This window comes from Pleurodeles waltl, chromosome 4_2, assembly GCF_031143425.1.
Source record: "Pleurodeles waltl isolate 20211129_DDA chromosome 4_2, aPleWal1.hap1.20221129, whole genome shotgun sequence".
NCBI lineage: Eukaryota > Metazoa > Chordata > Amphibia > Caudata > Salamandridae > Pleurodeles > Pleurodeles waltl.
In genome coordinates this window covers 969,780,196-969,804,946 of record NC_090443.1, presented here as the reverse complement: position 1 = coordinate 969,804,946, position 24,751 = coordinate 969,780,196, and the positions used below count along the sequence as shown (strand labels likewise).

The following is a 24,751-nucleotide window of genomic DNA, read 5'->3' as shown; positions in this document are numbered from 1 at the left end:
AAAGTCAAGTTTGTGTTGCTTCAGTAGTGGATGATACAATAGGTTCTCCAGTTCCCTCGTGGCTTCTAACTTCTGTGCTGTGGGTACACTTACTACACTGGTGTAGTAGGGACTTATACACAAGTTAAATATGACAATTGGGAATTTAATAATACTAAAAGGGGGATCACAAGCACTTTAATACTAGTTAATTAGGGGTAAATGTCACTGAGGTCTAAAGCCAACGTGAGTAGGGTCCAACAAAGGCAAACAATTTAGCGTGGCTATACAGAAAAGGCCATTTTTTTTATAGTAGCCGAGAGTGGAGCAGGGAGCTCATAGCCTCGATGCTTTAAGCAAATATCAAAAGACCATGAGTGGGTTATCAACAACTGTTATCAATTTCATTTTCAGCCCCTGGATATAGCCATGCATTAGCATCTTTGCTACACCATGTACTGCAAAATGCCAAAGCTTAACATTTACATTCCCAGAGTCAGACTGCTTGTGGAATGCATTTTTGTTTGTTCCAGAGTAGTTCTCTTTGCATTTCGATGTAAACAGTGGTGGCCAAATGAAACCAAAATCAAGCATGAAATTCTTCATACATTGGTGGTTGATAGTGGGGGTTCACGGACCTACTGTACCTGTCTGAGAAACCACACATGAAACTGGAGTGCAGATAAGATCTGAGATAAGGGCAGCATACTACATTACAGTGACTTCACTGCATTTGAAGGCTTGGTTCCTGTATGCATTCAACACAATCACTTAAGCATTTTTTCTGGATGCATGATTATTCTAAAGGTGGTTAAGTGACTTCCCCAATTCCAGAAGTCCTCCCCTCCTTGTCAGATAGATGTGTCAAAAATGTCGGGACCTCCACTTGAACCAATGCACAGTGCTACTTGAAAAGTAGTTCACATGGTAACAAATGCTTGGTCTTGTAGAGTAAGTAAATTGCAGGCATTATTTTAAAAAGATTTACATGTTTTTTCTTAGTGTTTGGTTGAGAGCCTATCTGGCCTTCTTGCCTTCGATGGGTGCGATGTTTAATGAGTCTATATTAATGTTTTTACTAACCTGCCATCTCCAGAAAATAGATTGCTACACATGTTGGATGTTAAGAATGTTAAAATGCTACTTCAACAATTGAGGAGCTAAGACTGTCAGATGTGTTTTTTTTTTTTAGCTGTCTCCCTATCAATACACTAAAGCCTGCATTTGAAACTGCAGATGAATAGTTTGAATCTTGTACCTTATTGTGCTACCCAAAAAACGAAAAGTTCAATGCATGGCAAGCCAAATTCACTTAAAAGCAAATTATCTTCCATGGCTTCCATGTTGAAACTTGTTCCAGCAACTGAAATACGCAGGTCTGTACCTGAAGGTCAGTTCATAAATTTCCTAAACACGGTCTAGTTTCTGACTGAACGATAGATGGTCAGATTCACCAGGTTACGTGCTCAATTTGTTTGCCTGCTACAGTATTTTGTTGTCATACACATCTTGTAATAAACTTGTTAGATTCAGTATATTTGAGGGAGGTTAATGTTTTATTCAACATTCGTGCATATAAGCAAAGAAAATGTGATGGAGATAAATTCCTTACCAGTAATATTGGTTCTCGTTTATAGGAATGTTTGCTGAATACGTGAACCTTTGCTTCTCCTCAAAAATTTGAGGATTGTCTACTTAGTGACTAATGATTCTGGTATAAATTTGTGAGTAATTTGTGAGTAAGTTGAGAGAAGTTGGAGACCAGCTGTCTGGAGCTGTGCTTAAAAAGGTCTCAAGGTTTGCCAGCTCAGATTTGTAATGTACTTTCAAGCATTTGCTTTTGACTCCAGAAGGACATAGAGTAAAGACTTGAGGTGCTTCAGCCTTGTGATTAAGTTGTGAAACCATTGCGTGTGACTTGAGGGGAATCTCCTTGTGATTCTATGGCCTTTTTACTGTCTTGCTAGCCCCATGTTTAAACATAATTTTTTTTTTAAAACACCCCTGTTCCTCCCCCGCCCCCCCCCCACACTTTTTTTTTTTTTTTTGTAATGGGCTTATCTGATAGATACTTCCAGCTGCCGATTCCTTTCCTTTGAGTTCTCCCCAGGCGTCAGACTGGACCTGGAAGATTTTTCGTGAGCAGTACCCCTGCATGCTGGAAGGGGGCATCAGTCTGCTCCTGGTTTGTCATCCGCTCTGGAAATGTCATGATTCCTATATATGTGCCAAACAGGCATGCCTACATCTGTTTTTTTTTTTTCTTTCGAATCCAGCTGGTGGTGATCCGAGATGAGAGCTAAAACTCCACGTTTTATTTTTTTATTTTTTTAAATTTTGTTGTATTAGCTCCTGGTGTCTTATCACATAAGACAGATTTTGAGCCCTGTGGCGCCTACCATCGGCCAATGTCTGACTGATACACTCCTTGTTTGCTTTTAGTGTTTGTAGGGTGACCATGATCCGAAATTGTGCTTGGAGTGCTGGGCCATGCATCAGAAGGCTTTAAGGGAGCAGTCCCTAGAGCTGATGGCAGCACGGCTCATGACACTGTGCAGCTCTAGTTCTCTTCCAGGGGATCCTCATCAATAGTCCTAAATATTGAATATTCCCGCCCTTGTGCGGGGACCCCGGAGCATATATAAAATACACACATAAAGTATGAAATATGCACGAAAAATATATATAGCATTTTTAGTAGACAAATTTTCATACTAAACTCATATATTCATGTGTAAAACAGCAATGCAGACTATAACCATAAACAGGCTAAAATGCTTTATTTCTATGGATTTTTTTTTTTTTAAGTTCTTTTCAAAATTAAAATAAAAGAAAAAATATCTACCAAAGCCCCACCACTGGGCCTAGGGAAATAAGCAGTAGTAATCATCAGAGAAAAGAGAAAAAACTACATTGAAAAAACACAGAAGCATTCTTAGCCAATAGGCTGCATGCAGGTTAACACAGGAGAACCATAAAAACTTTGGCACCGTGCCTTTAAGACCCTGAGCACCTCCAGTATCCCACCATGCCTCAGGGGTGAAGGAGAGGTGACAGTTGGTTCACAGTTAGGTCAGTTCTTTTTTTCCGGCTTCTTCTGAGAGGATCCTGGAGCATTGAGCTTTCCGTTTTTCTGAGTTTTTCTCAGAAAAATACTTCAGAACAGTGTTTTTTCCATCTTTACTCGACATCTAACATCATTGTCTGAGACTGGAAATGTTTTCCTGACTAAAAAATGCCTTCACTTTTTGTGAAATGCCCTTCCTGTGGGAAGAAGGCCCAGTCAGATCCACACACTCTCTGCATTGTGTGCTTGCCTCAGAGTCACTGCCCTGACACTTGCTAACACTGCAAGAACATGTCAAAAAGAACTCTGAAGGACAGGGAGAAGATCAGGCTTCATGGGCTTCACGAGAGGCAGAAAACATCATCCTCTTTGCTTCCCAGGCAGCCAACAAGCCATTCTTTGGCGAGACAGGCTAGATCGACGTCAGCAGGTAGGAAGATACCTGTTTGTTCCCTGTCGACGTCGTCGCTGCCACCATCTCACCGTCCTAGATCGACGGCGACCCGACCGACGTCGAAGGATACGGCGTCGAGAGAACACGGCCACCGCAGGGGCATATCTCCGTCGACGGCAACCCACTGATCGACGTCGAGCCATCACTGGCGTGCCCATTCTCCGCCGAAGGCCTCGCACCCCTCGACGTCAAGGAAGGAGACGTCGAAATCGCCTCAGCGGCGAGAACGAGGACATCCGCCGTCGGCAACCCACCGCTAGACAGCGAGGCACACGACGGCGAGCAGGTCACGGTCCAGGGATCGCCGGTCAATGTCGAGGCAGGAACAACAGGTGGCGCTCCCTTCGTCGTTACAGCTGTCGACGTCAACACAGGTTTTACCTGTCTTGCAGGGAGCAGAGCATCGGCTTCCGCCGGCGGATAAGACCACTCCATCTCCGGTGGTCTCCATAAGAAGTGGTTCATCTTGGTCGAGAGCTGCATCGTCTGGGCATGTCTCGCCCATCAATTTGTCACTGAGGTGGTTGGAGAGCCTTAATAGACCGACGGCTTCCCGGACTCGCAGTATTCGAGGATGTACCCTCCCACTGCCTCTCTCCCGAGAACACCATCACCGACAGCGCAGGCAGGATGGGCTCGTTCTGCTTCTCACCAGTCGACCACGAGGCCTGGGTGCTCTGCTACAGCATCTCGCAGCAGGTCACGCTCCCAGAGACGATCTAGGTCACAGTCAAGACACAGAAGGTCGCCCTCTTGGTCATCGTCAGGGTCATCCGTCAGACAGTACTCCCCCACCTTAACGGATTCTCCACCAGCTAGGGTTTCCCCGGTGGACGACATCACTACCTTTAATGAGGTGCTTATCAGGGGAGCACAAAAGCTAAACATGGAGGTTCCAGAACCGTCAACCTCCTAATCTGTCATTTTTGAAACTCTGCAGCATAGAGCGGTTTCAAAAAAGCTGCCTTGGACACTTTTTTAGCGCCAGCCACCCTCAAATCAGCTCCTGCTAGGATCTTGAAAAAATATAAAGCGCCTGAACAAGATCCTTTATTTCTCAGGACGGATCTGCCGCCGGACTCAGTCATATTGGCCGCAGCCCGAAAAACACACTCAGTAGCATCATCCTCCACAGTTCCGCCAGACAAGGCGAGCAGACATCTAGACTCTCTGGGGAGGAAAATGTGCGGCACGGCGGCTTCTATGATGGTCTCCAGCGCTTCTGCACACCTAGGCAGATATGACCGTTCACTTTGGGACTCTCTGAACAGGTTCGCAGACAAATTGCCTAGGGAGGACAGGCAGGACTTCCAGGAGATCCTTCAAGAGGGATGTCTGGTCTACAACCAGGTCATCAGCGCAGCGGCAGATGGGGCAGACTTAGCTGCACGTGGATACGCACATGGGGTTTGTGCAAGAAGGTCTTCCTGGTTGAGACTGACTGGATTAGAACAGGAAGCACAACAGCATATCTTAAAGCTTCCGTTCAACAGGAACTCGCTGTTTGGTACCGATACGGACGAAGAGATGGTGCGCATGAAGACGGAAGTGGACACCATGAGGGCAGTAGGCCTGGAGAGAAAAAAGGACTTGAGGAGAAGGTACAGGCTTTATGACAGGCGCCCTTTCCAGCAGAGGGTTCAAACCCTTCGTTGGTCCCAGAGGCCACAGCAGAGGCAAGGACGCCCACTTTTTCAGTCTCGTAAGGCCACGAGGGAACGAGGGTCAAGTAGACCACAGTAGTCCACACCCAAAGCGCCAGCCAAGCAATGAGAACTCGCTTCCCTTAACACTGTGCACCACTCCGGTGGGGGGGAAGTATAACAGACTTTATTCACGAGTGGCGTGGTATAACAAAAGACAAATGGGTGCTCAACATTGTCGAGAATGGGTACTCTTCTTTTCCGGCAACCTCCACCGCACTTGCCACCAACCAAATGCAACCCGTCTCACGTCCGCCTATTGCGCAAATCGGCTGACGCCCTTTTACGAAAGAAAGCAATAGAGAAAGTTCCAGTCGCGCACCGAGGGAAGGGGGTATTCTCCCGTTATTTTCTGGTAGCGAAAAAAGGCCGAGAGGGTGTTTTCAGACCGATTCTGGACTTACGACTACTGAACAAGTACATAAAGCAAAGGTTCAGGATGCTGGCCCTTCACCGGATTTTCCCTCAGCTACATCAGGGGGACTGGATGTGCTCCATCGACCTGCAGGATGCGTACTTTCACATCCCGATTGTTCCCAAGCATCAGAAATTCCTGCGCTTCCGGATAGCCTCACAGCACTATCAGTTCAAGGTGCTACCATTCGGCCTGAAATCTGCCCCTCTTGTTTTCTCGAAATGCGTAGCAGTTGTAGCGGCACATCTACGGAAGCAAAAAATCTTCATTAATCCATACCTAGACGACTGGCTACTGAAAGCCTCCTCTCCGGAACAGGCGAGAAGCCATCGGGAAATTGTGCTCAAGGTTTTCAGGTCTCTAGGTCTACAAGTCAACTACCAAAAGTCCACCTTGATTCCAATGCAGAATCTCCACTACCTGGGAGCGATACTAGATACAGAGCTCGAAAGAGTGTATCCTTCGGAAGAACGACTATTATCAATAAAGAAAAAGTGTCAAGACCTGTTGAAGTCCGACGCACCTACGGCCCGTCAGGTGACATCTCTACTGGGCTCCATGCATTTTCATTGTCCCGAATGCCAGGCTACATATGAGGCCCCTCCAAGAGGCGTTTGAAAACAACTGGAACCAGAGGACAGGCCGCTGGGAGGACAGAGTACGGCTGCCCATAGGAGCACGACAGTCATTACAATGGTGGATGCACAGACCTCACCTGTCAGTAGGAGCTCCGTTTCACCAGGTAATTCCATCCGACACTCTGGTAACGGATGCGTCTCTTCAGGGATGGGGGGGGGGGCTCATCTAGGTCCCCTTCAAGCACAGGGCCTGTGGTCCGACAATGAAAGGGAGTACCACATCAATCTGCTGGAGCTCAGAGCGGTCCATCTGGCTCAAGTCTTTTGCCCCGTCGATTCAGGGGAAATCTCTCAATGTATTATTTGAACAGACAAGGGGGAACGAGATCCCTACCCCTATCTCGGGAGTCTCAAACAATCTGGCATTGGCTCCTGGCGAGAGGAATGTTGCTTACAGCGGTTCACCTACCAGGTCAACAAAACGTGGAAGCAGATTTCCTGAGCAGACAACTCGAGGACGCCCACGATTGGGCCCTGCACGACGAAGTCGTCGAAGACATCTTCGCTCAATGGGGTCGGCCTCAATTGGATCTCTTCGCAGACGAGGTAAACAGGAAATGCCCAGACTTCGCGTCCAGGTTCTACCGTCCGGGATCTCGAGGGAATGCCCTGTTGATCGACTGGTCAGGGATATTTTTCTACATTTTTCCACCGATTCCCCCCCCTCATACCGGCGGTGATCAACAAACTTTACAGATCCAGCACCAGAATGATTCTCATAGCTCCGCAATGGCACCGTCAGTTCTGGTACACAGATCTCCTCAACCTATCGGAACAACCTCACAGGAGGCTGCCGTGCAGACCGGATCTTCTTTGCAGGATGGAGGGTAGGGTACTTCACTCCAACCTACCCTCTCTGAGCTTGACAGCATGGCTCCTGAATTCCTGCAGTATGGGCACCTAGGGCTCTCGCAGGAGTGCATGAACATCTTGAAGGAGTCCAGACGACCTTCCACGCGGCGTTCTTACGCGTTCAAGTGGAAGAGGTTCTACATATGGTGCTGTCAGCAAGGTCAGAATCCCATACTGGCTTAGGAGGAGGTCATACTGTCTTACCTACTCCATTTGGCAAAATCTGGTCTGCAGGTATCCTCTATTAAGGTACATTTATCTGCCATTACAGCCTATCGTAAGTCACCGTCTCAGGAATCCTTCTTTACGAAACCAGTAGTCAAGGATTTCTTAGAAGGTTTGAAAAAAGTTTTTCCACCCATTCGGAAACCCTCCCCTCCATGGGAGCTGAACATAGTACTATCAAAACTTATGGGCCCTCCTTTCGAACCTATACACAAGGCCTCTTTGCAACACCTTACGTGGAAGACTGCTTTTTTGGTAGCCATTACTTCCGCAAGGAGGGTCTGTGAAATTCAGGCTTTGTCCTCCAAAGAACCGTACACAGTCTTTCATGACAATAGAGTGGTTCTACGAACTCACCCATCATTCCTACCGAAGGTGGTGTCAGAATTTCACATCAGACTATTTCTCTACCAACTTTTTTCCCCAATCCGGAGACTCCGGCGGAGAAAGCTTTGCACTCCCTAGATCTGAAAAGAGTGCTAAAATTTTATTTGGACAAAACCAAGCTGATCAGACATTCCAACCATTTGTTTATAAATTATGGTCATTTGAGAACAGGGGAGGCAGCATCAAAACGAACCATATCAAGATGGATAGTTTCCTGTATTGTTAATGCATACCAGTTGGCTAACAAACTACTTGCTAGACCTAAAGCGCATTCCACAAGAGGAAAGGTGGCTACTGCTGCCCTCCTTAATAATGTTCCAATCTCTGAAATTTGTAAGGCTGCTACATGGAAGTCTGTACATACATTTACTAGACATTACTGTTTGGACTCGGATGCAAGAGCAGACGCACAAGTTGGGCAAGCTTCTCTGAGAATTTGTTTGCATGATACATATCTATTCCTGCACTTCTATTGGACAGTCCGCAGAGTCAAGGGATGGGCTTGCTAATCTATTCAATGTTTGACTATTGATGAGGATCCCCTGGAAGAGAAGGATAAGTTACTTACCTGTAAATCCTAGTTCTCTTCCAGGGGTATCCTCATCAAAGTCATAAACAACCCACCCTCCTCCCTGGACGCACGTCTCCTAGAAGTGCAGGACAGACTATCTTTCGAATCGGCTACACAGCTTGTCACCGTAAAAAAGTACTGACCTAACTGTGAACCCACTGTCACCTCTCCTTCACCCCTGAGGCATGGTGGGATACTGGAGGTGCTCTGGGTCTTAAAGGCACGGTGCCAAAGTTTTTATTGTTCTCCTGTGTTAACCTGCATGCAGCCTATTGGCTAAGAATGCTTCAGTGTTTTTTCAATGTAGTTTTTTCTTTTTTTCTCTGATTACTACTGCTTATTTCCCTAGGCCCAGTGGTAGGGCTTTGGTAGATATTTTTTCTTTTATTGTAATTTTGAAAAGAACTTTAAAAAATTTTTTTTTAAAAAAACTAAATAGAAATATAAAGCATTTTAGCCTGTTTAGGATTATAGTCTGCATTGCTGTTTTACACATGAATGAGTTTAGTATGAAAATGTGTCTACTAAAAATGCTATATATATTTTTCGTGCATATTTCATACTTTATATGTGTGTATTTTATATATGCTCCGGGGTCCCCGCACAAGGGCGGGAATATTCAATGTTTGACTTTGATGAGGATACCCCTGGAAGAGAACTAGGATTTACAGGTAAGTAACTTATCCGTCTTGGCTTAGAGGAAGGTCCTTGGGCTAGTCACGGAGTCTGAAGTTGTCGTCCCTCTCTAAGTCCTTGGGGCAGATGGGTAAGTTGAAGCAGAGCAAGAAGTTGTAGAGCCTTCAACTTCTCCCCATCGGTTGGCTGACATGACGAAGTGCCATTCTAAACCTCATTCTTCAGAGCCTGGGCCGGCACTGTGCCACCATGACTTTCTGGAAGCTGGAGCATGTCTGACTCTGTTGGTGCACCTTAAGGGTTGGAGGGGTCCGACGGATTCTGTGGCTTTGGTGCCAATGGCCTCCAGGGATCCAACCCTGGATCCAGACCGGCATCGGTCATACCAACTTGCACTTTTCTGGCACCAGTCCCAATGCTGATGCCCTCAGTACAGCCATCCCTATCCCAGACTCCTACACGGAGCTGAATGGGTGTTGGCTATTACAGACTCAAACACCAGCAGGAGCTTTGCCTCATAGATCGGATCCTGAGACCTATTCTGTTGAGTAAGGTCTCTGAAGAGTAGGAGGACTCGCTGGACCCTTTAAAATACCAACCTTATGAGGAGAGGAGAAAAAAAAAAACTGGCTTGAGGATTTGGGTGAAGCCAGTGGAATGGACACATCTCCAGATACTGGTATGCTTTCTTCCCCTGCCGTGGCTATGGAGGAGGGAGCCTCTTAGAAAATGGTGGTGAAGGCAGTGGCTGAGGTCCTGGGCCTTTATGTTCCCTCTGACAGTCAGGACTGATCACTTGACAGAGGTGCTGCAACCAAAGGGCTACTGAAAGCTTCCACATCTGAACCACTGCTCCTGTTCAATGATGCCCTCAGAAGTCCTTTTGGATACCTGGTCCAAACTGGGCACAGGTGCTCCCGTGAATAGGTAGATTGCCTGCCATCATTGCCCTGCACCTTGGGACCCAACCTTCCTCACACAACACCCCACCCTGAAAGCATTGTGGCCCTAGCTTCAACTTCCTGCAGCTCGTTCCCTACTGCTTCCCCAGATAGGGACACATTTGGGAAGATGTTTTCTTCCGCCAGCCTGGCATTGTGAACACTGCATTCCTTTTGGGCTGTTCTCCCACATTCTATGGGCCTCTGTTGGGTAAGTGCTGCCACAGGTCCTTGAGGAGGCGTATGCTGTACTCTGACGACTGCTGCTGACAAATCAATATTCAAAAGCTCAGTTTGTTGCAGACTTGACATGACTGACTTGCTAGGTAGAGCAGTTTCAACAACACTGGCCGTGAGGCACCTCACCTGGCTGGGGATGTCAGGCTTTTCATGGGATGTCCAAGAGCTTCCTTTATGGACATGCTCTTCGATGGCATCCGTCTCTCCAGATTTGGTGCTTGAGCGCTTAAAGGGTTCTCAGGCCGTGGCCAGGCCCTTGGGCCCTCATGCATCTGTCTCCCCCTGCCCCAAGTAGGCAGTTTGCACCTTTCCTGGCTAAAGAAGGTGTTTCCAACTGCCCATTGTTGTGCCACGCATTCTGTCCAGCCTCTGTGTGGACGAGGGTCCAGTACTCAGCAATCTTAGGTGTGATGGCCAGCAGTCTGCTCAGTCTCTCCCCCCCGCCCCCCCAACTCCTTTCTCCATGCTACCATCTGACGTCCAGATGATAGTTTTGTCCCTTCTCCTTGAGGAAGTTGCAGCTCACTTGGCCAAGGGAGCCATTAGGTCGTCTCTGGTTCCAGAAGTAGGCTGGCTGCGCTATTCCTGTGAGCTCTCGATCTATACTTCAAGAAGGAAAAATTTTAAATGCTCTCATTAGCTATAGTTTTGTCGACCCTGGATCCAGGAGATTGGATGATAGCGCTGGATTTGCAGGTGGGTTACTTCCACATCCCCATCCTGCCTGCCCTCATAAGCTACTCGCAGTTCACGGTAGGCCACAACCACTTTGAGTTCACTGTGCTTCCCTTTGACCTTACCAGAGCCCCATGTGTGTTCAGCCAAGGTAATGGCGGTGGCTGCATGTAGGAAAGTACCCTCTTTCTTGGCATGGTTACCTCCATTTTCTGCCTGATGGCAGTGTGCTTGACTGTTCACTGGGATCCTGCTAACCAGGACCCCAGTGATTATACTCTCGCCCAAAACTCTGCATTTCACTCAATTGGCATGCTGGTGCCCACTTATAAGCCTCTAATATATGGAACCTAGGAACCCAGGGCATTGGGGTTCCAGGGATGCCTATGGGATGCAGCATATATTTGCCACACATAGGTAGCCCACGCAAAGGCTTCTGCAGGACTGCCATTGCAGCCTGCTTGAAATGATGAATGCACCCTTTCACTGCCATTTACACTGCATCAGGTAACTTATACGTCACCCCTATTGCAGGCCCTCCAGCCCTGAGAGTAGGGTGCTAAAGTACCTGCGTGTGTGAGTGCACTCCCTTGCACTAGCAGAGGTGTCTCCAGGACCATTTTCCTTGACTTCATGAGTGTGAGGATGCCATCTTACGCATGTACTGGACATAGGTAATGGTAACTCTGAACATAGGCATGTTTGGTATCAAACATGTTGGACTCATACCCCAAGGCTTTTGGCCAGCATTGGTTGTATGATTCCAAGCGCTCTGCTGGCTCCTTAGAGGACCCCCACCATTGCCATTTCAGCCTTCTGAGGTTTTCCAGGCATCCCCAGCTACTGCCACCTCATAGACTAATTTCTGCCCTCCTGTTGCTTGCGAAGTTCGAGCCCAGGAAGGCAGAACAAAGGATTTCCTTTGGGAGAGGGGTGTTACACCCTCTCCCTATGGAAATAGGTGTTACAGGCTTAGGAGGGGTAGCCTCCCCAAGCCACTGGAAATACTTTGAAGTGCGTCTTTATGTCCTCCTTGCATATTCCAGTGTACACTGGTTCAGGGACCCCCCAGTCCCTGCTCTGACGTGAAACTGGACAAGGGAAAGCAGAGTGACCATTCCCCTGTCAATCACCACCCACAGGGGTGGTGCACAGAGCTCCTCCAGAGGGTCCCTGGGTTTTGCCATCTTGGACTCAAGGTTGGCAGGGAACTCTGAGAGCATCCGAGTCGCTAGTGCGTGACTATCAGGGGAGCCCTCCCCTGATTGGTGCCCACCTGGTTAGGTGACCAATCTCCCCTTTCAGGGCTGACTACAGTGGTATTGCATGAGCTTTGCATGTCTCCTAGGTAAGCCTTGGCTGCTCATCTACAGCTACCTATAGAGAGCCTGTCATCTAGACACTGCCTACATTTCACTAATAAGGGATAACTGGACCTGGTATAAGATGTAAGTACCATAGGTACCCACTACAAACCAGGCCAGCCTCCTACACTGCAGCTCACCTGCAGAAATCAGTGGTGTCTGTCTTCCCCCTATCTAGACTACTGGCTGTTGAAGGCAGGCTCCCCCAGGCTGTTGTCTCCTATCTCCAGACTATGGTTGAACCTCCTGCATTTGCTGTGGGGTTCACAGGAAATGCGCAGAAATCACACTTGACTCCCTCTCATACTCTCCCTTTCTTCGGAGCTGTGGAGTTTAGGACTTATCCTCCCAGGCGGCAAGTACACTGTCATCATAGCCTGAATATAATGTTTCAGCCTTTATCCTGTATTTCTGTGAGGCTGTTGGGATTCATGGCCTTTTGCATCCTACTTGTAACATATGCCAGATGACATAAGTAGGTTCTGCAGTGGGACCTGAAGTGCCCATGGTCGCAGCATCAGTGGAATATCTCCAACATGTTCCAGATCTAGGAGACAACTGTGAAAGATCTGCAGTGGTGATTAATGAACCTCAGTGGGGTGCCCAGATCCCTCTCCCTTCCCCAACCAGATCTGACAGTAGTGACTGATGCGTCACTCCTGGGATGGGGTGACAATCTGGACTGAGTGGAAATCAGAGGCCTCATTTGTGGTGGAATCCTGACTCCACTTCAGCTTGCTGAAGCTCTAGGTGATCAGGCTGAAATTGTGTCTACCCTAAATCTAGGGAAGACTAGTGCAGATGTTCAGCCAACACCGTGTAGTTCTCCAGCATACCGGGCAGGTTGGTATTGTGGACCCTTTTTCAAGAGACTACATCTCGGGATATTACTGAAACAGCGGGGCACATCCCTGGTGGTTCAACTTCTGGCAGGCTCAACGCTACAGCAGATAAACTCAGTTGAAAATGCCTAGCAGATCGTGAATGGCTTCTCCACCCAAGGAGGCGCTAGATCTCTCTGGAGGTGGGGGCAAGGTCTTTCAGCAGCGGGCTGAGCCTTGTTTAGACCGGTTTGCCTCCACTGAGAAAATACAATTTCAGCAGTTTTGCATGATGGGGTAACCAAGACTGCTATCTCGGAGAAGGTTTTCGTCTCATGTAGCATTCAGGCATTCGGTGTGCCTTTCTGACCATAGCACTACTGCCCAGAATTGTCCAAGATCAAGAACGACTGGTCTGAACTAATCCTTGTGGCTCCGGGCTGGACACAGAGTTGGGTATCCCAAGCTTCTGAGCATTTCCATCAATCCTCCGATTAGACCGGTCCTTCGAGAAGATCTTCTGTTGCAGTGGAGTGTTGTTCACCTGAACTTGTCCATTCACCGCCTTTTTCTGTGGAGATTGAATGGCAGCAGTTGACACTTCTTGACCTTCCGCTCGAAGTCTGTAATTCCATGTTGGCAGACAGCCTTCCCACTACCAAAATGGGTCACACCTGTCATAAGAAATTTGTCATGGTATACAGACAAGTCTGATCCTCTTTCTGTCCCACTTTCTGAGGTTCTACTTTTCATTCTTTCCCTTGTCCAGCAGGACACTCTTAAGGGATATTTAGCTGCTATTTTGTGCCTTTTTTTGTGGTTGCCTGATCAACCCTCTTTATTCTAAATAGGTTCCTCATAGGTCTTAATTATCTCTTCCCTCCAGCTTTTATGTCCCACTGGGATCTTAATTATTTTTTGACCTTTTAGATGTGCTTTCCTTTTGCACCTCTTCACAGCTGTTCCCTTAGGCTTCTCACATTGAAAGCAGCGTTCGTTGTGGCAATTACATCTGCCTGTAGAGTTGATGAGCTGCAGGTCTTATCTAAGCTGCCCTACCTCTCTAGCCTGACAAAGTGGTGCTTTGCACACGGGCCTTTTTTCTGCCAAAAGTGATCACGCCTTTTCATCTAGGCCAGCTCATCACCTTGCCTACTTTTTATCCTTCTAAAGAACAGGAGAGACTCCACTGCCTGGTGCTGAAGAGTGTTGGCATTCTACCTTGATGGAACATGAGTTTTGGGTGGTTGACCAACTTTGTGTGGGTATGTGAGTGTGAAGAAAGGTCATGTAGTGCAGAATCATCTCAGGTTGTTCTCTGGATCTAGATCTGCTACTCACTGGCCACATTGCAACCTCCTGAGGGCTTGCAAGCTCATTCCACCTGAGCTAAAGCTACAACCACTGCATTAGCAAATTGAGTTCTGGTCCTGGACATTTGCCAGGCAACAATGTGGTCATCTCTGTGCACAATTACTAACCACTACTGCCTGGACTGTCCGGTCCATAAGGATGGGCACTTCCTCTGCAGCTAGAATGCTCTATCAGATGGACAAGTTACTTCGTTAACGCCTTCTCTGATAGACTGTCTAGCTGCAGATTCCTTATTGACCCACCGATCCTCCCTGCTCTGTGAATGGATTTGTAGGGATGGGAATTAGCCTTACAGGGCCTTAGTTTTTACCCCAGTGAGAGTGTTCATGCCTCTGTTTCTGGCGTGGAAAGTTGTGAAAAGAAACTGACGTCAGCGTGCCTGAATGACACCTATATAGGAACTGCAACATAATTTCCAGTACTGACAACACAGACGCAGAGACGATCGATTACACTTACTGGCATGTAGGGGGACTTCTCATGAAATATTCTGAATTCAGTCTGACGCCTCAAGAGAATTCAAAGATAAGGAACCTGCCGCAGGAAAGTTCCCTACCAAGTAAGGCATTACCAAATGCAAGTAACTTGTCCTTCGAGCACTTGCATGTGATTCAAGTGGCACATCCAGTACACCTTGCAGTGCATACTTAGAGAAACTTTTATTCAACCATTGAAAACATTTATATGTTCTAATATTTGAATTTTGCTATTGCACATGTGTATTCCTGTAAAGAATACGTTGCCAAGGGAAGAAATTTAGAAGAAATTTGTATTCACCAGTCTTCTCATACCCTTGTCAGATTGTCTTCCAAAACATACAAGATGTTTATTTAAAGCTGCCTTACTGACTCACTAGAAGCCCAGCTTTCACTCAATCTATAGAAAAACCACAAAATCATTATCAAAGACTTTTCAAGCACTTGCATCTGATCCATGAGGGGCCTCTAATAAGGTGTGTCCAGCAGTTTCAGAGAATGAGACTAGCATGCTTTTAGCTATAGATGCATATCTTATCTTACCATACTAGATCAAATTGCATTTGTCACTGAATGAGTGTACTATGTGCTCCAGGACTTCTCCATCCTCTCCAGTTACAGAAACCTATTTTGAGGGTGCAGACAGGCCCGGTATGTAAGGGTCAGTCTTTCCTATGCCTGAGTTGGCTTGAAAGTTCCATCTAGGGATGTTGGGTGGCTGAATAATACGGGACCTTCTAATGAGTTTATATCCGAACCCCTTGGTTCCATTCCAAGAAGCTCCTATCTGACTCAAAGGGTCAGCGAGTATAGATTGTAGATACAATTTTATTCCTGATGAAAATACTAAATCTGTTATCTTCCTGGGAACCCTTATCAATAGTCATAAGCACAGAATATTCCCGCCTATGTGTGGGGACCCTGGAGCACCCTTTAAATATATACATATATGTATATGTATGTATATATGTATATGTGTGTATATATATCCGTTTGTGTATGTATCCCCATTAATGTACACAGTACCTTTAATGCACACACTAAACATATATACAAGCATATGCAGCCTAAAATATAGGCTACAAAACTGCCTGCAATTAAATTGAGTTGTCATTTATACCATTAACTTACATTAACATTTCTGTAATGCAGTAAAACAAGAGAAAGAATAGTGGAATTAAAGTCTTTATTTAACCAGGAAACTGCAATGGAATGAAAGCCATTGGAAGCAAAAAAATAAACCTTCCAAAAACACTTTTTTTTATTTTTTATTTTTTTATTTTTTTTTACTTCTACCAACATTTTTTAGAACATACAGTGCAGAAAGGTAATTTTTGACAGAGCAACTTATTCTATAACATCATGCCTTCACTTTTTGTGAAGTGTCCTTCTTAGAAAAGACAGCACAGACCGATCCTCATTCTGTATTGTCGGAGTCCCAGAGACTTTTCTTCCTGGAAAAAAATCACCATTGCCAGAAGCCGTCCAGGAGAGCTTTAGAGGACAGAAAAATGGTCCCAAAGGGCTGCAGGATAGATGAAAAACGGTTTAAAGTGGACTTTGAGAGGACCCCCTCAACCTCCAAGAAGCCCTCCTCTCACCCAAAGAAAGCGCCCAGAGGAAGATCTAGAGAAAGGCATAAAACATGAGGTGTCCAGGTGTGAGCAGATTCCTGTTTGTTTGCGGTCATTGTCGACGTTGAGTACATTCTCACATGCACCACTTGACTTCGAGGCAATCCTCGCTGTTAAGTCTTCTGTCTGTGTTAAAGGAGCAGTCCACCGACGACAAGACACACATCACCTCCAAGGCCTTTGTCAACATCGAGCCATGCATCGCCTGCCGTCAAGGCTTTCTTCAGGCAAAAACATCCCTCAATGTCTAGGCATTCTTCTACATTGCGGCGACTGTTGATGTTTGAACAGGCTGGTCTCTCATTGTTTAGGCACACACCACCTATCTGACATCTAGGCCCGTAGCCTCAAAGCATGCTTCACAACCACCATCAACAAGTACAAGTACACGGAGACTGAGTTGTTCACCATGAACCCTGAGGTCGCAATCATTGGTTCAAACAATACCCTCAACCCCAGGAGGGCGTTCTGTATCAATTGACATTCAGATTGTGACAGTGCAACCACTAAATATAGCATCCTGTGCCGTCTGCTCTATCTGAGGCCCCAGTAAACATCTGTTTACAATGGTTAGACAGTCCCTGTAAGCTGGGATCAGACTATTCATTGATATACTCTCCATTCAGAGCTGCCTCACAATAATCATCGCCAAAGCTAACAACCCCATCTGCATCTCTTCTGGCTTCCACTTCACCTCAGTAGAGGAATGCCATTGTGCCCATACCACCAAGGAGATCCAGAACACCTAGAAGGCCTAGGTAGTGGTCCAGGACAGCAAGGACCTGATCCACTTCAAGGTCCTATCGGTCTCACTGATCCCGGTTGTAACATCTACATAGGTCTCAATTGGTCTGCATCTTCTAGGTGTTCAGTGAGAGATTTTGTCCTCACTGACACATGCCAGAGGCAAGAGTGTCTCCAGTAGATCTAGCAAAGTTAATGATGTTGGTTCGAGGTGCATTCACGTTAGACATTCTTTCCTTCGCCTTACAGGCCTCAAAACAGAAGCACAACAGGAAATTCTGAACTGGCCATTCACTGGAAGCTTTTTGGATTAAATGCTGGCGACTAAATGGTCAGAATGAAAGCGGACCTTGACACACTGAAAGCTGTAGGCCTAGAAAAGATTTCAGTCAGATGCAGGCCATATGACAGACCTAGCATTTCACCAGAGGCTTCAAACCCCTCACTGGGCTCCCTACCTAGGTCTCTTAGGATTCCTTGATCACTGGGTTGTATTAGGGCACAGGGAAAAAGCTGGGCTCACAAAATGGAGGTGGCTATCTTGGGGGTCCCCTCCACAAACTTAAAGGCCCAATGCAGGTGTTAGAGGAGGGTTCCGGTTGTCTGGGAGTTAGCCAATCAGCAAGGCCAAGCCCCTGTGGGAAAGGAGGAGGGAGCTGCTACTCTATTAATAATCTCATTAGCTACAGACAGGCTGAATTCATTCCCTAGCTAGCAGAGTCTACTTTCAAGGTAAGTGAAAGATTGTAAAAACAATGAAATACTGCTTGTCGGGCACTCAGATATTTTGCTTTTTCAAGGCAAAAACGGGTGATGACACTTTATAAACACAAAAAATAACAGAAACTGATTAATCAGTCTCTTAAACACACTGATTAGCAACTCCCTTGCTGGTGGATCCTCCGATTCGGCATGCATGACTCCACCAGGGCTCCTGGCCACCGGAATCTCACCAGGACACTTCAGGAACCGACAGGACTGTAACACCCGAGACGACCTTGCCTTGCAACATTGTTTCCCTGGCTCCTTCCAGCAACTGCAACATCTCCACGATTGTGCATCCTCTGGGGTTGGCAAGACTTCAGCTGCACCAAGAAGGAATCTCCCTTGGAGTGACTGAGTCACTCCCCTGCATCTGCAGGCAACAATGTCCGGCTGTGTGGCTCTGCCCTTCTATGGAACTGCATGGATCCTGCAACACAGATGGTGGTCTAGAGTGGTTCCCCTTGATCTTCTGTCCATTTTGGGTGAGTCCTTGCCTCTAACTCCTGCTTTGAGGCATCTTCAGGCTCTAAGTAACCTCTGCCCCAGCACTTTATCCTTCCGAAGATAGTCCCCTCTCTGCTGCTCCAGCGATGTAGGACTCCTTTTCAGATGTGCTGATTGGACCTCACTGCAACTTATTGTGCCTGCTGCCAGTGGGATGCTTGTGGGGGTTACAACTGCTTCTGCTGGTTCTCCTGATTGCTGAGGGTCAACCCAGTCCCCTGAACCATGCTGGTCCTCTTCAGCCTTGCAACTCTTCTTGTGCTCCAATTTGCATTTGGCAAGGCTTGTTGGTGGCTGACGTGGAACATCACCTGCACAGCTTCAAGGACTTCTCTGCAGCTCCTGGACTCCACAGCTGATCATCTTCCCTCGTTGACCCGGATTTTCATTCCCAGAAAAGTGGGTAGTGGCTCAGGCCCCAACAGGTCCCCTTCTTTTAGAGGTCCTCTTCTTCCAGAACCCACTTTTTGGGTTCCTCTTGTTTGATCCTGCTCTTGCAAAGTTCCCTTTCTAAGTCCTCTTGTTAGTCCTTGTGAAGACTAGGTACTTACCTCTGCTCCCCGGGTCGCTAGAGGTCATTTAGGTACTCACCTTTTGGGGTCCTGTGTTCTCCCTGCTTGCCTCTAATGACTATATCCTTGAGTGGAGACTTCACTTCGCCTTCCACTATTTTAGTATATGGTTTGGCCCTCCCCTAGGGCCCCTAGCTATTTTCTAGATTCTTGCCAATGCTTGTTGCTTCCTATGCTAATTACTAAGCTGGGGGACTGCATGTAATTAATCTATTTCAGAGCTACTGTAATAAAGTACCATTTATTTTTGTAACACTGTGTGGTTCCTTTCAGGTGTGATAAGTTACTGTGACTGCTGTGGTTTTATACTCCTCCTAGATACATCTTGGCTGCTTATTCACAGCTGCCTCTAGAAGAGCCCTGGCTTCCTAGACGCTGTCTTCATTCACTAATAGGGTTTGCCCGGACCTGGTATAAGGTGCCACACGCACCATGCCAGCTTCCTTCACATTGAAAAAGCAATTTTTGACTTGCACCGTTTGACGAATCTTCACAAAAGCTTCCAAAAAATTTGGCCAGGTGAAACTTGTTGTGCACAGGGAGTTTCGGGGTGCTCAGTCAAGTGGGGGCAGAGGAAAAGGTTGCTCAGACGTTGCGTTTCCCATGTTAATTCCTGTAGGACTGGTCAACACGTCTACAGCCCTGAACTACTGGACTGAATTGCTCCAGATTTGACAGACAGCTAGCTGCCAGGACACAGATTGTGCTTTTGGTTTGGTGAAAATCCATTCAGTAGTTTAGGAGATATTTAAGGGCAGATAAATTTGTATGTTGCTGCCCGCTAATTTGCGAAATTCATAAATATTCACGAATACCCGTGCGACAAGCATTGCAATTGGCTGACGGCAACCGGACTAGAAAGTTGCAACCACTTTATTTCATTGGATTCAGTCCCTGGAGTGAAATTTCTAATTGAAAGTGGCATAACGGGGTCAGGATGAAGGTATCCTGACCCCGGGGGGGGGTGATATAGGTCTGTTTTAGGGGCAAGTTATAGGTTTAATATAATTTTGGGTCAGTGTGCGATACTCTGGAATTATTCGCAAAATATTAGCAATTATGGAAAAATGTTAAAAGAAAAACCACACATTCATACACTAGTTCATTCACTCACATGCACTCAGTCTCATGTGCCCACTCATGCACACACCCACTTTCAGACCCACTCAGACACTCACGCATCCAGCCACTGATAAAACATATGCCCTGTAGCCAACCTACGCTGTGCACAGCCAAAGGCCATGCGTGGTGCTGGATTGGGTGGTTATAAGGGCTTGGCTTCAAGGCCAGGCCGTCGGGTGGCAGGGGTTGGAATACATATAGTAGTTACAATTACTTTACGAAATTCACTGAAAAAAGTTTACAGGGACGTTATAGTTAGGTTATCAATTTAATGGCACAAAAGTCAAACATTCAACAGTTGGAGTTCTTTTAAGTATAACTCACTCCCTAAGGTAACTTTAACTCACGCCTTTGACATGCACTGCTAATTACCACACGTATTATGTCATTGATGATATCTTGTATGGCACCCTTGAGATCACTGCTGCATTTGCAATAACATTGATAAAACTGTGCAGGGCAAGTGTGAGTTAGTTACAGTTGCAAAGGCAAGTTATAGTTGCATGAAAGAACTCCAAATATAGCTGCTGAATTTCTGTGGTTTTGTACGAGTAAATTCGGAACCCAACTAGAACGTCCCTGTAATCTGTTTTTTCAGTGAATATATGGATAGATGTGTTTTTTAAAGGTATGTACATTAATGGGGTTACAGGTAAGCAGTTTTTCCTTCTTGTGCTCTGAAATATGTCTTAACTTTTTGGGTCCATGCGTGCATCAACCTTCTTTAGTTGGATGTGACCCACTACCAATAAAGCGAATTTTGCAGTGCTCTGGGCACCTTGCGTAACCCTTTGACTGACCTTAGACTGTTATTTTCACTGACAATTCAGAGTGGTTCCCTTTGATATTACATCACTCCTGTGGCAAGCAATTCAGGCTTTTTAATTCCTTGGGTATCCCTCAACACTGGGTTTCTATCCCTCAACCAATTTTACTGACGAATTATAGCTAGGTTTTTTTCATTACCTTTCAACTGAAAAGCGCTTCCATTTTTTAGGAGTACACTGTGAGCAAGTAGATACATACAGATGAATGTCGTATTGCCATGAGATTTCTCTGCACCAGCATTAAAGTAAATCTTAATTCTCACGGTCAGTTGTAAAGTAACTTCCCCATCTGTAGCATCAAATGTGCATCTATTCAGTAGCAATCTTGACCCACTCTGCTAAACAAAAAACTCGCCTTTGGTCGTTTGCATATGTTAAAGTACCTCTATGGCATCCTTTTCCAGTGTGTGTATGTTCCTTTGCCGTAGGTTCACTGCCAGGCCTCTTGTTCAGAGCATCTTTGAGGGAGGAAAGGCAACGTGCTTCGCGTATGGACAGACAGGAAGTGGAAAGACTCATGTGAGTGTGTGTATATATATGTAAATACATATAGTTGTAGACTTGTCACATTTGTCCTTATCGGTGGCTTTGCCTGCACTTTTAGTCATACTTTTCTTTTAAATCCTTAATACTGACTTGGCATGCATCCGAAAACTGTTCTATAGTTATTCATAGGGTCTAGAATAACGCTCATAAAACACATGTCTTCCTATTTGCAGGATCACTTATTTTGATAAAGAGCATGTTTGTTTGCTAAGTAATTTCATTTGTATAAAGGCTGCATAATGGATAATGTATGTTCCTAAAAAAACATGAAATGATTCTGATGAGACTAAAAGGTTGAAGGACAAGTAGTTTGTAAATCGGCAATATAAGACCATGCTATGCTTACCCATTATTAGTTTTTCTTATTTTGATTTATCTGACTTGAAAAAAATGTTTGACTTTGAGTGAAACATTGGATTATATTGAACTTTCAGTAGAAAGATGGCAAGGGAAAAATCTAAAACTTTGGAAAGGCCCGTGGATTTCTTTTAAGTAGAGCACAGTTCAAGGTACAAAATAAAATCCGAAACCCTTTGAAATTTGTCAATTAGTCATATAAGCCATAATTTGAGTACTTACAATGAAATTACCCATCAAATGCTCCGCTTAGGACGTTACACGTGGCCAGTAACGGCACAAATAGTATTGATGGCAGCACTAGTGACATTGCATGCGACCTTAGCATTGAGATAGCTGGTGTCAGTAAGGATACAGTTTTGTTGTGTTCTTGTTTGGGAGAAGTGTTATTCAGTTGTAGGTTGTACACCGGTTTTTATTGGGGTGTGTGTATATGTATACGTGTGTGTGTGTGTGTGTGTGTGTGTATATATATATATACATGCGCGCTTTGTGCAGTTTGGCAAGCTAGTTTTACATGGGTAAAGTACTGTAATTAAATTATTTGAATTTAAAACCTCAATTAAGACTAACATTGTTCTTAAAATATCAGATTGAAGTTTTCAATTTAGACACAATGAAATTCTAAGTGATGCTTCTAAACGTTAGCAAGAATAGCTGACTGAAAATGATAGAGAAGAGGGATATTTGTAGGGTGATGCTTAGGGCCTCTGTTATGACATTTTCTCAGTGCTTGTCAAATTGTTGATTGAAACCATTGTGGTGAATCTTCCGTACTTGCAGCGTTATAAACATAGAATAGCTGCCTTATTTTCAGATTTTTCTCTCCAAGGGAGTGTTAGGTATCTGCAACTTTTCAATGACATACCTTTGTTTCTTACTCTGGCAAAGACAATCCTAGCACTTCTATTTCCATTTTGTTCAGTGGAAAGTAGGCAATGTTGATGAAACAGTAAAGGTTGTTGGCATACCTAAAGACTTCTTCCCATTTGGTGTAGCTCCCAGAAAGTGCGGTTTAGGCTTTTCGCTATCTTCTGCCCCCATGCTCTAACTGTAGCCCCTGTTCCTTTTAGACATTGAGCCAATGTAGGAGGCTGGACTGGCTTGTAGTGCATACCAAGGGGTACTTGCACCAGGCCCAGTTATCCCTTATTAGTGTATAGGGTGTCTAGCAGCTTAGGCTGATAGATAATGGTAGCTTAGCAGAGCAGTTTAGGCTGAACTAGGAGACGTGTGAAGCTACTACAGTACCACAAGTGTCACTTGCACAATACCATAAGAAAACACAATACACAGTTATACTAAAAATAAAGGTACTTTATTTTTATGACAATATGCCAAAGTATCTTAGAGTGTACCCTCAGTGAGAGGATAGGAAATATACACAAGATATATATACACAATAGCAAAAATATGCAGTATAGTCTTAGAAAACAGTGCAAACAATGTATAGTTACAATAGGATGCAATGGGGACACATAGGGATAGGGGCAACACAAACCATATACTCCAAAAGTGGAATGCGAACCACGAATGGACCCCAAACCTATGTGACCTTGTAGAGGGTCGCTGGGACTATTAGAAAATAGTGAGAGTTAGAAAAATAACCCTCCCCAAGACCCTGAAAAGTGAGTGCAAAGTGCACTAAAGTTCCCCTAAGGACAAAGAAGTCGTGTTAGAGGAATAATGCAGGAAAGACACAAACCAACAATGCAACAACGCTGGATTTCCAATCTGGGGTACCTGTGGAACAAGGGGACCAAGTCCAAAAGTCACAAGCAAGTCGGAGATGGGCAGATGCCTAGGAAATGCCAGCTGCGGGTGCAAAGAAGCTTCCACTTGACAGAAGAAGCTGCGGTTTCTGCAGGAACGCAAAGGGCTAGAGACTTCCCCTTTGGAGGACAGATCCCTCTCGCCTTGTAGAGTCGTGCAGAAGTGTTTTCCCGCCGAAAGAACGCCAACAAGCCTTGCTAGCTGCAAATCGTGCGGTTAGCGTTTTTGGATGCTGCTGTGGCCCAGGAGGTCGCAAATTGGACCAGGAGGTAGAGGGGACGTCGAGCAAGACAAGGAGCCCTCTTAGCAGCAGGTAGCACCCGGAAAAGTGCCAGAAACAGGCACTACGAGGATGCGTGAAACAGTGCTCATCCGAAGTTGCACAAAGGAGTCCCACGTCGCCGGAGACCAACTTAGAAAGTCGTGCAATGCAGGTTAGAGTGCCGTGGACCCAGGCTTGGCTGTGCACAAAGGATTTCCGCCGGAAGTGCACAGGGGCCGGAGTAGCTGCAAAAGTCGCGGTTCCCAGCAATGCAGTCTAGCGAGGTGAGGCAAGGACTTACCTCCACCAAACTTGGACTGAAGAGTCACTGGACTGTGGGAGTCACTTGGACAGAGTTGCTGGGTTCGAGGGACCTCGCTCGTCGTGCTGAGAGGAGACCCAAGGGACCGGTAATGCAGCTTTTTGGTGCCTGCGGTTGCAGGGGGAAGATTCCGTCGACCCACGGGAGATTTCTTCGGAGCTTCTAGTGCAGAGAGGAGGCAGACTACCCCCACAGCATGCACCACCAGGAAAACAGTTGAGAAGGCAGCAGGATCAGCGTTAGAGTTGCAGTAGTCGTCTTAGCTACTTTGTTGCAGTTTTGCAGGCTTCCAGCGCGGTCAGCAGTCGATTCCTTTGCAGAAGGTGAAGAGAGAGATGCAGAGGAACTCGGATGAGCTCTTGCATTCGTTATCTAAAGTTTCCCCAGAGACCCTAAATAGCCAGAAAAGAGGGTTTGGCTATTTAGGAGAGAGGATAGGCTAGCAACACCTGAAGGAGCCTATCACAAGGAGTCTCTGACGTCACCTGGTGGCACTGGCCACTCA

General features: G+C 46.0%; 1 protein-coding gene across 2 annotated transcripts in view; it reads left to right on the top strand.

Moving 5' to 3' along the window:
- The window catches only part of KIF2C (kinesin family member 2C), a 752,439-nt gene that overhangs the window by 390,267 nt on the left and 337,421 nt on the right, over positions 1–24,751 (top strand). For both annotated transcript variants that reach the window (XM_069232808.1, XM_069232807.1), the window contains one exon: positions 21,415–21,505. In XM_069232808.1, the coding sequence (XP_069088909.1) occupies positions 21,415–21,505 (91 nt within the window). The remainder of the gene's footprint in view (positions 1–21,414; positions 21,506–24,751) is intronic.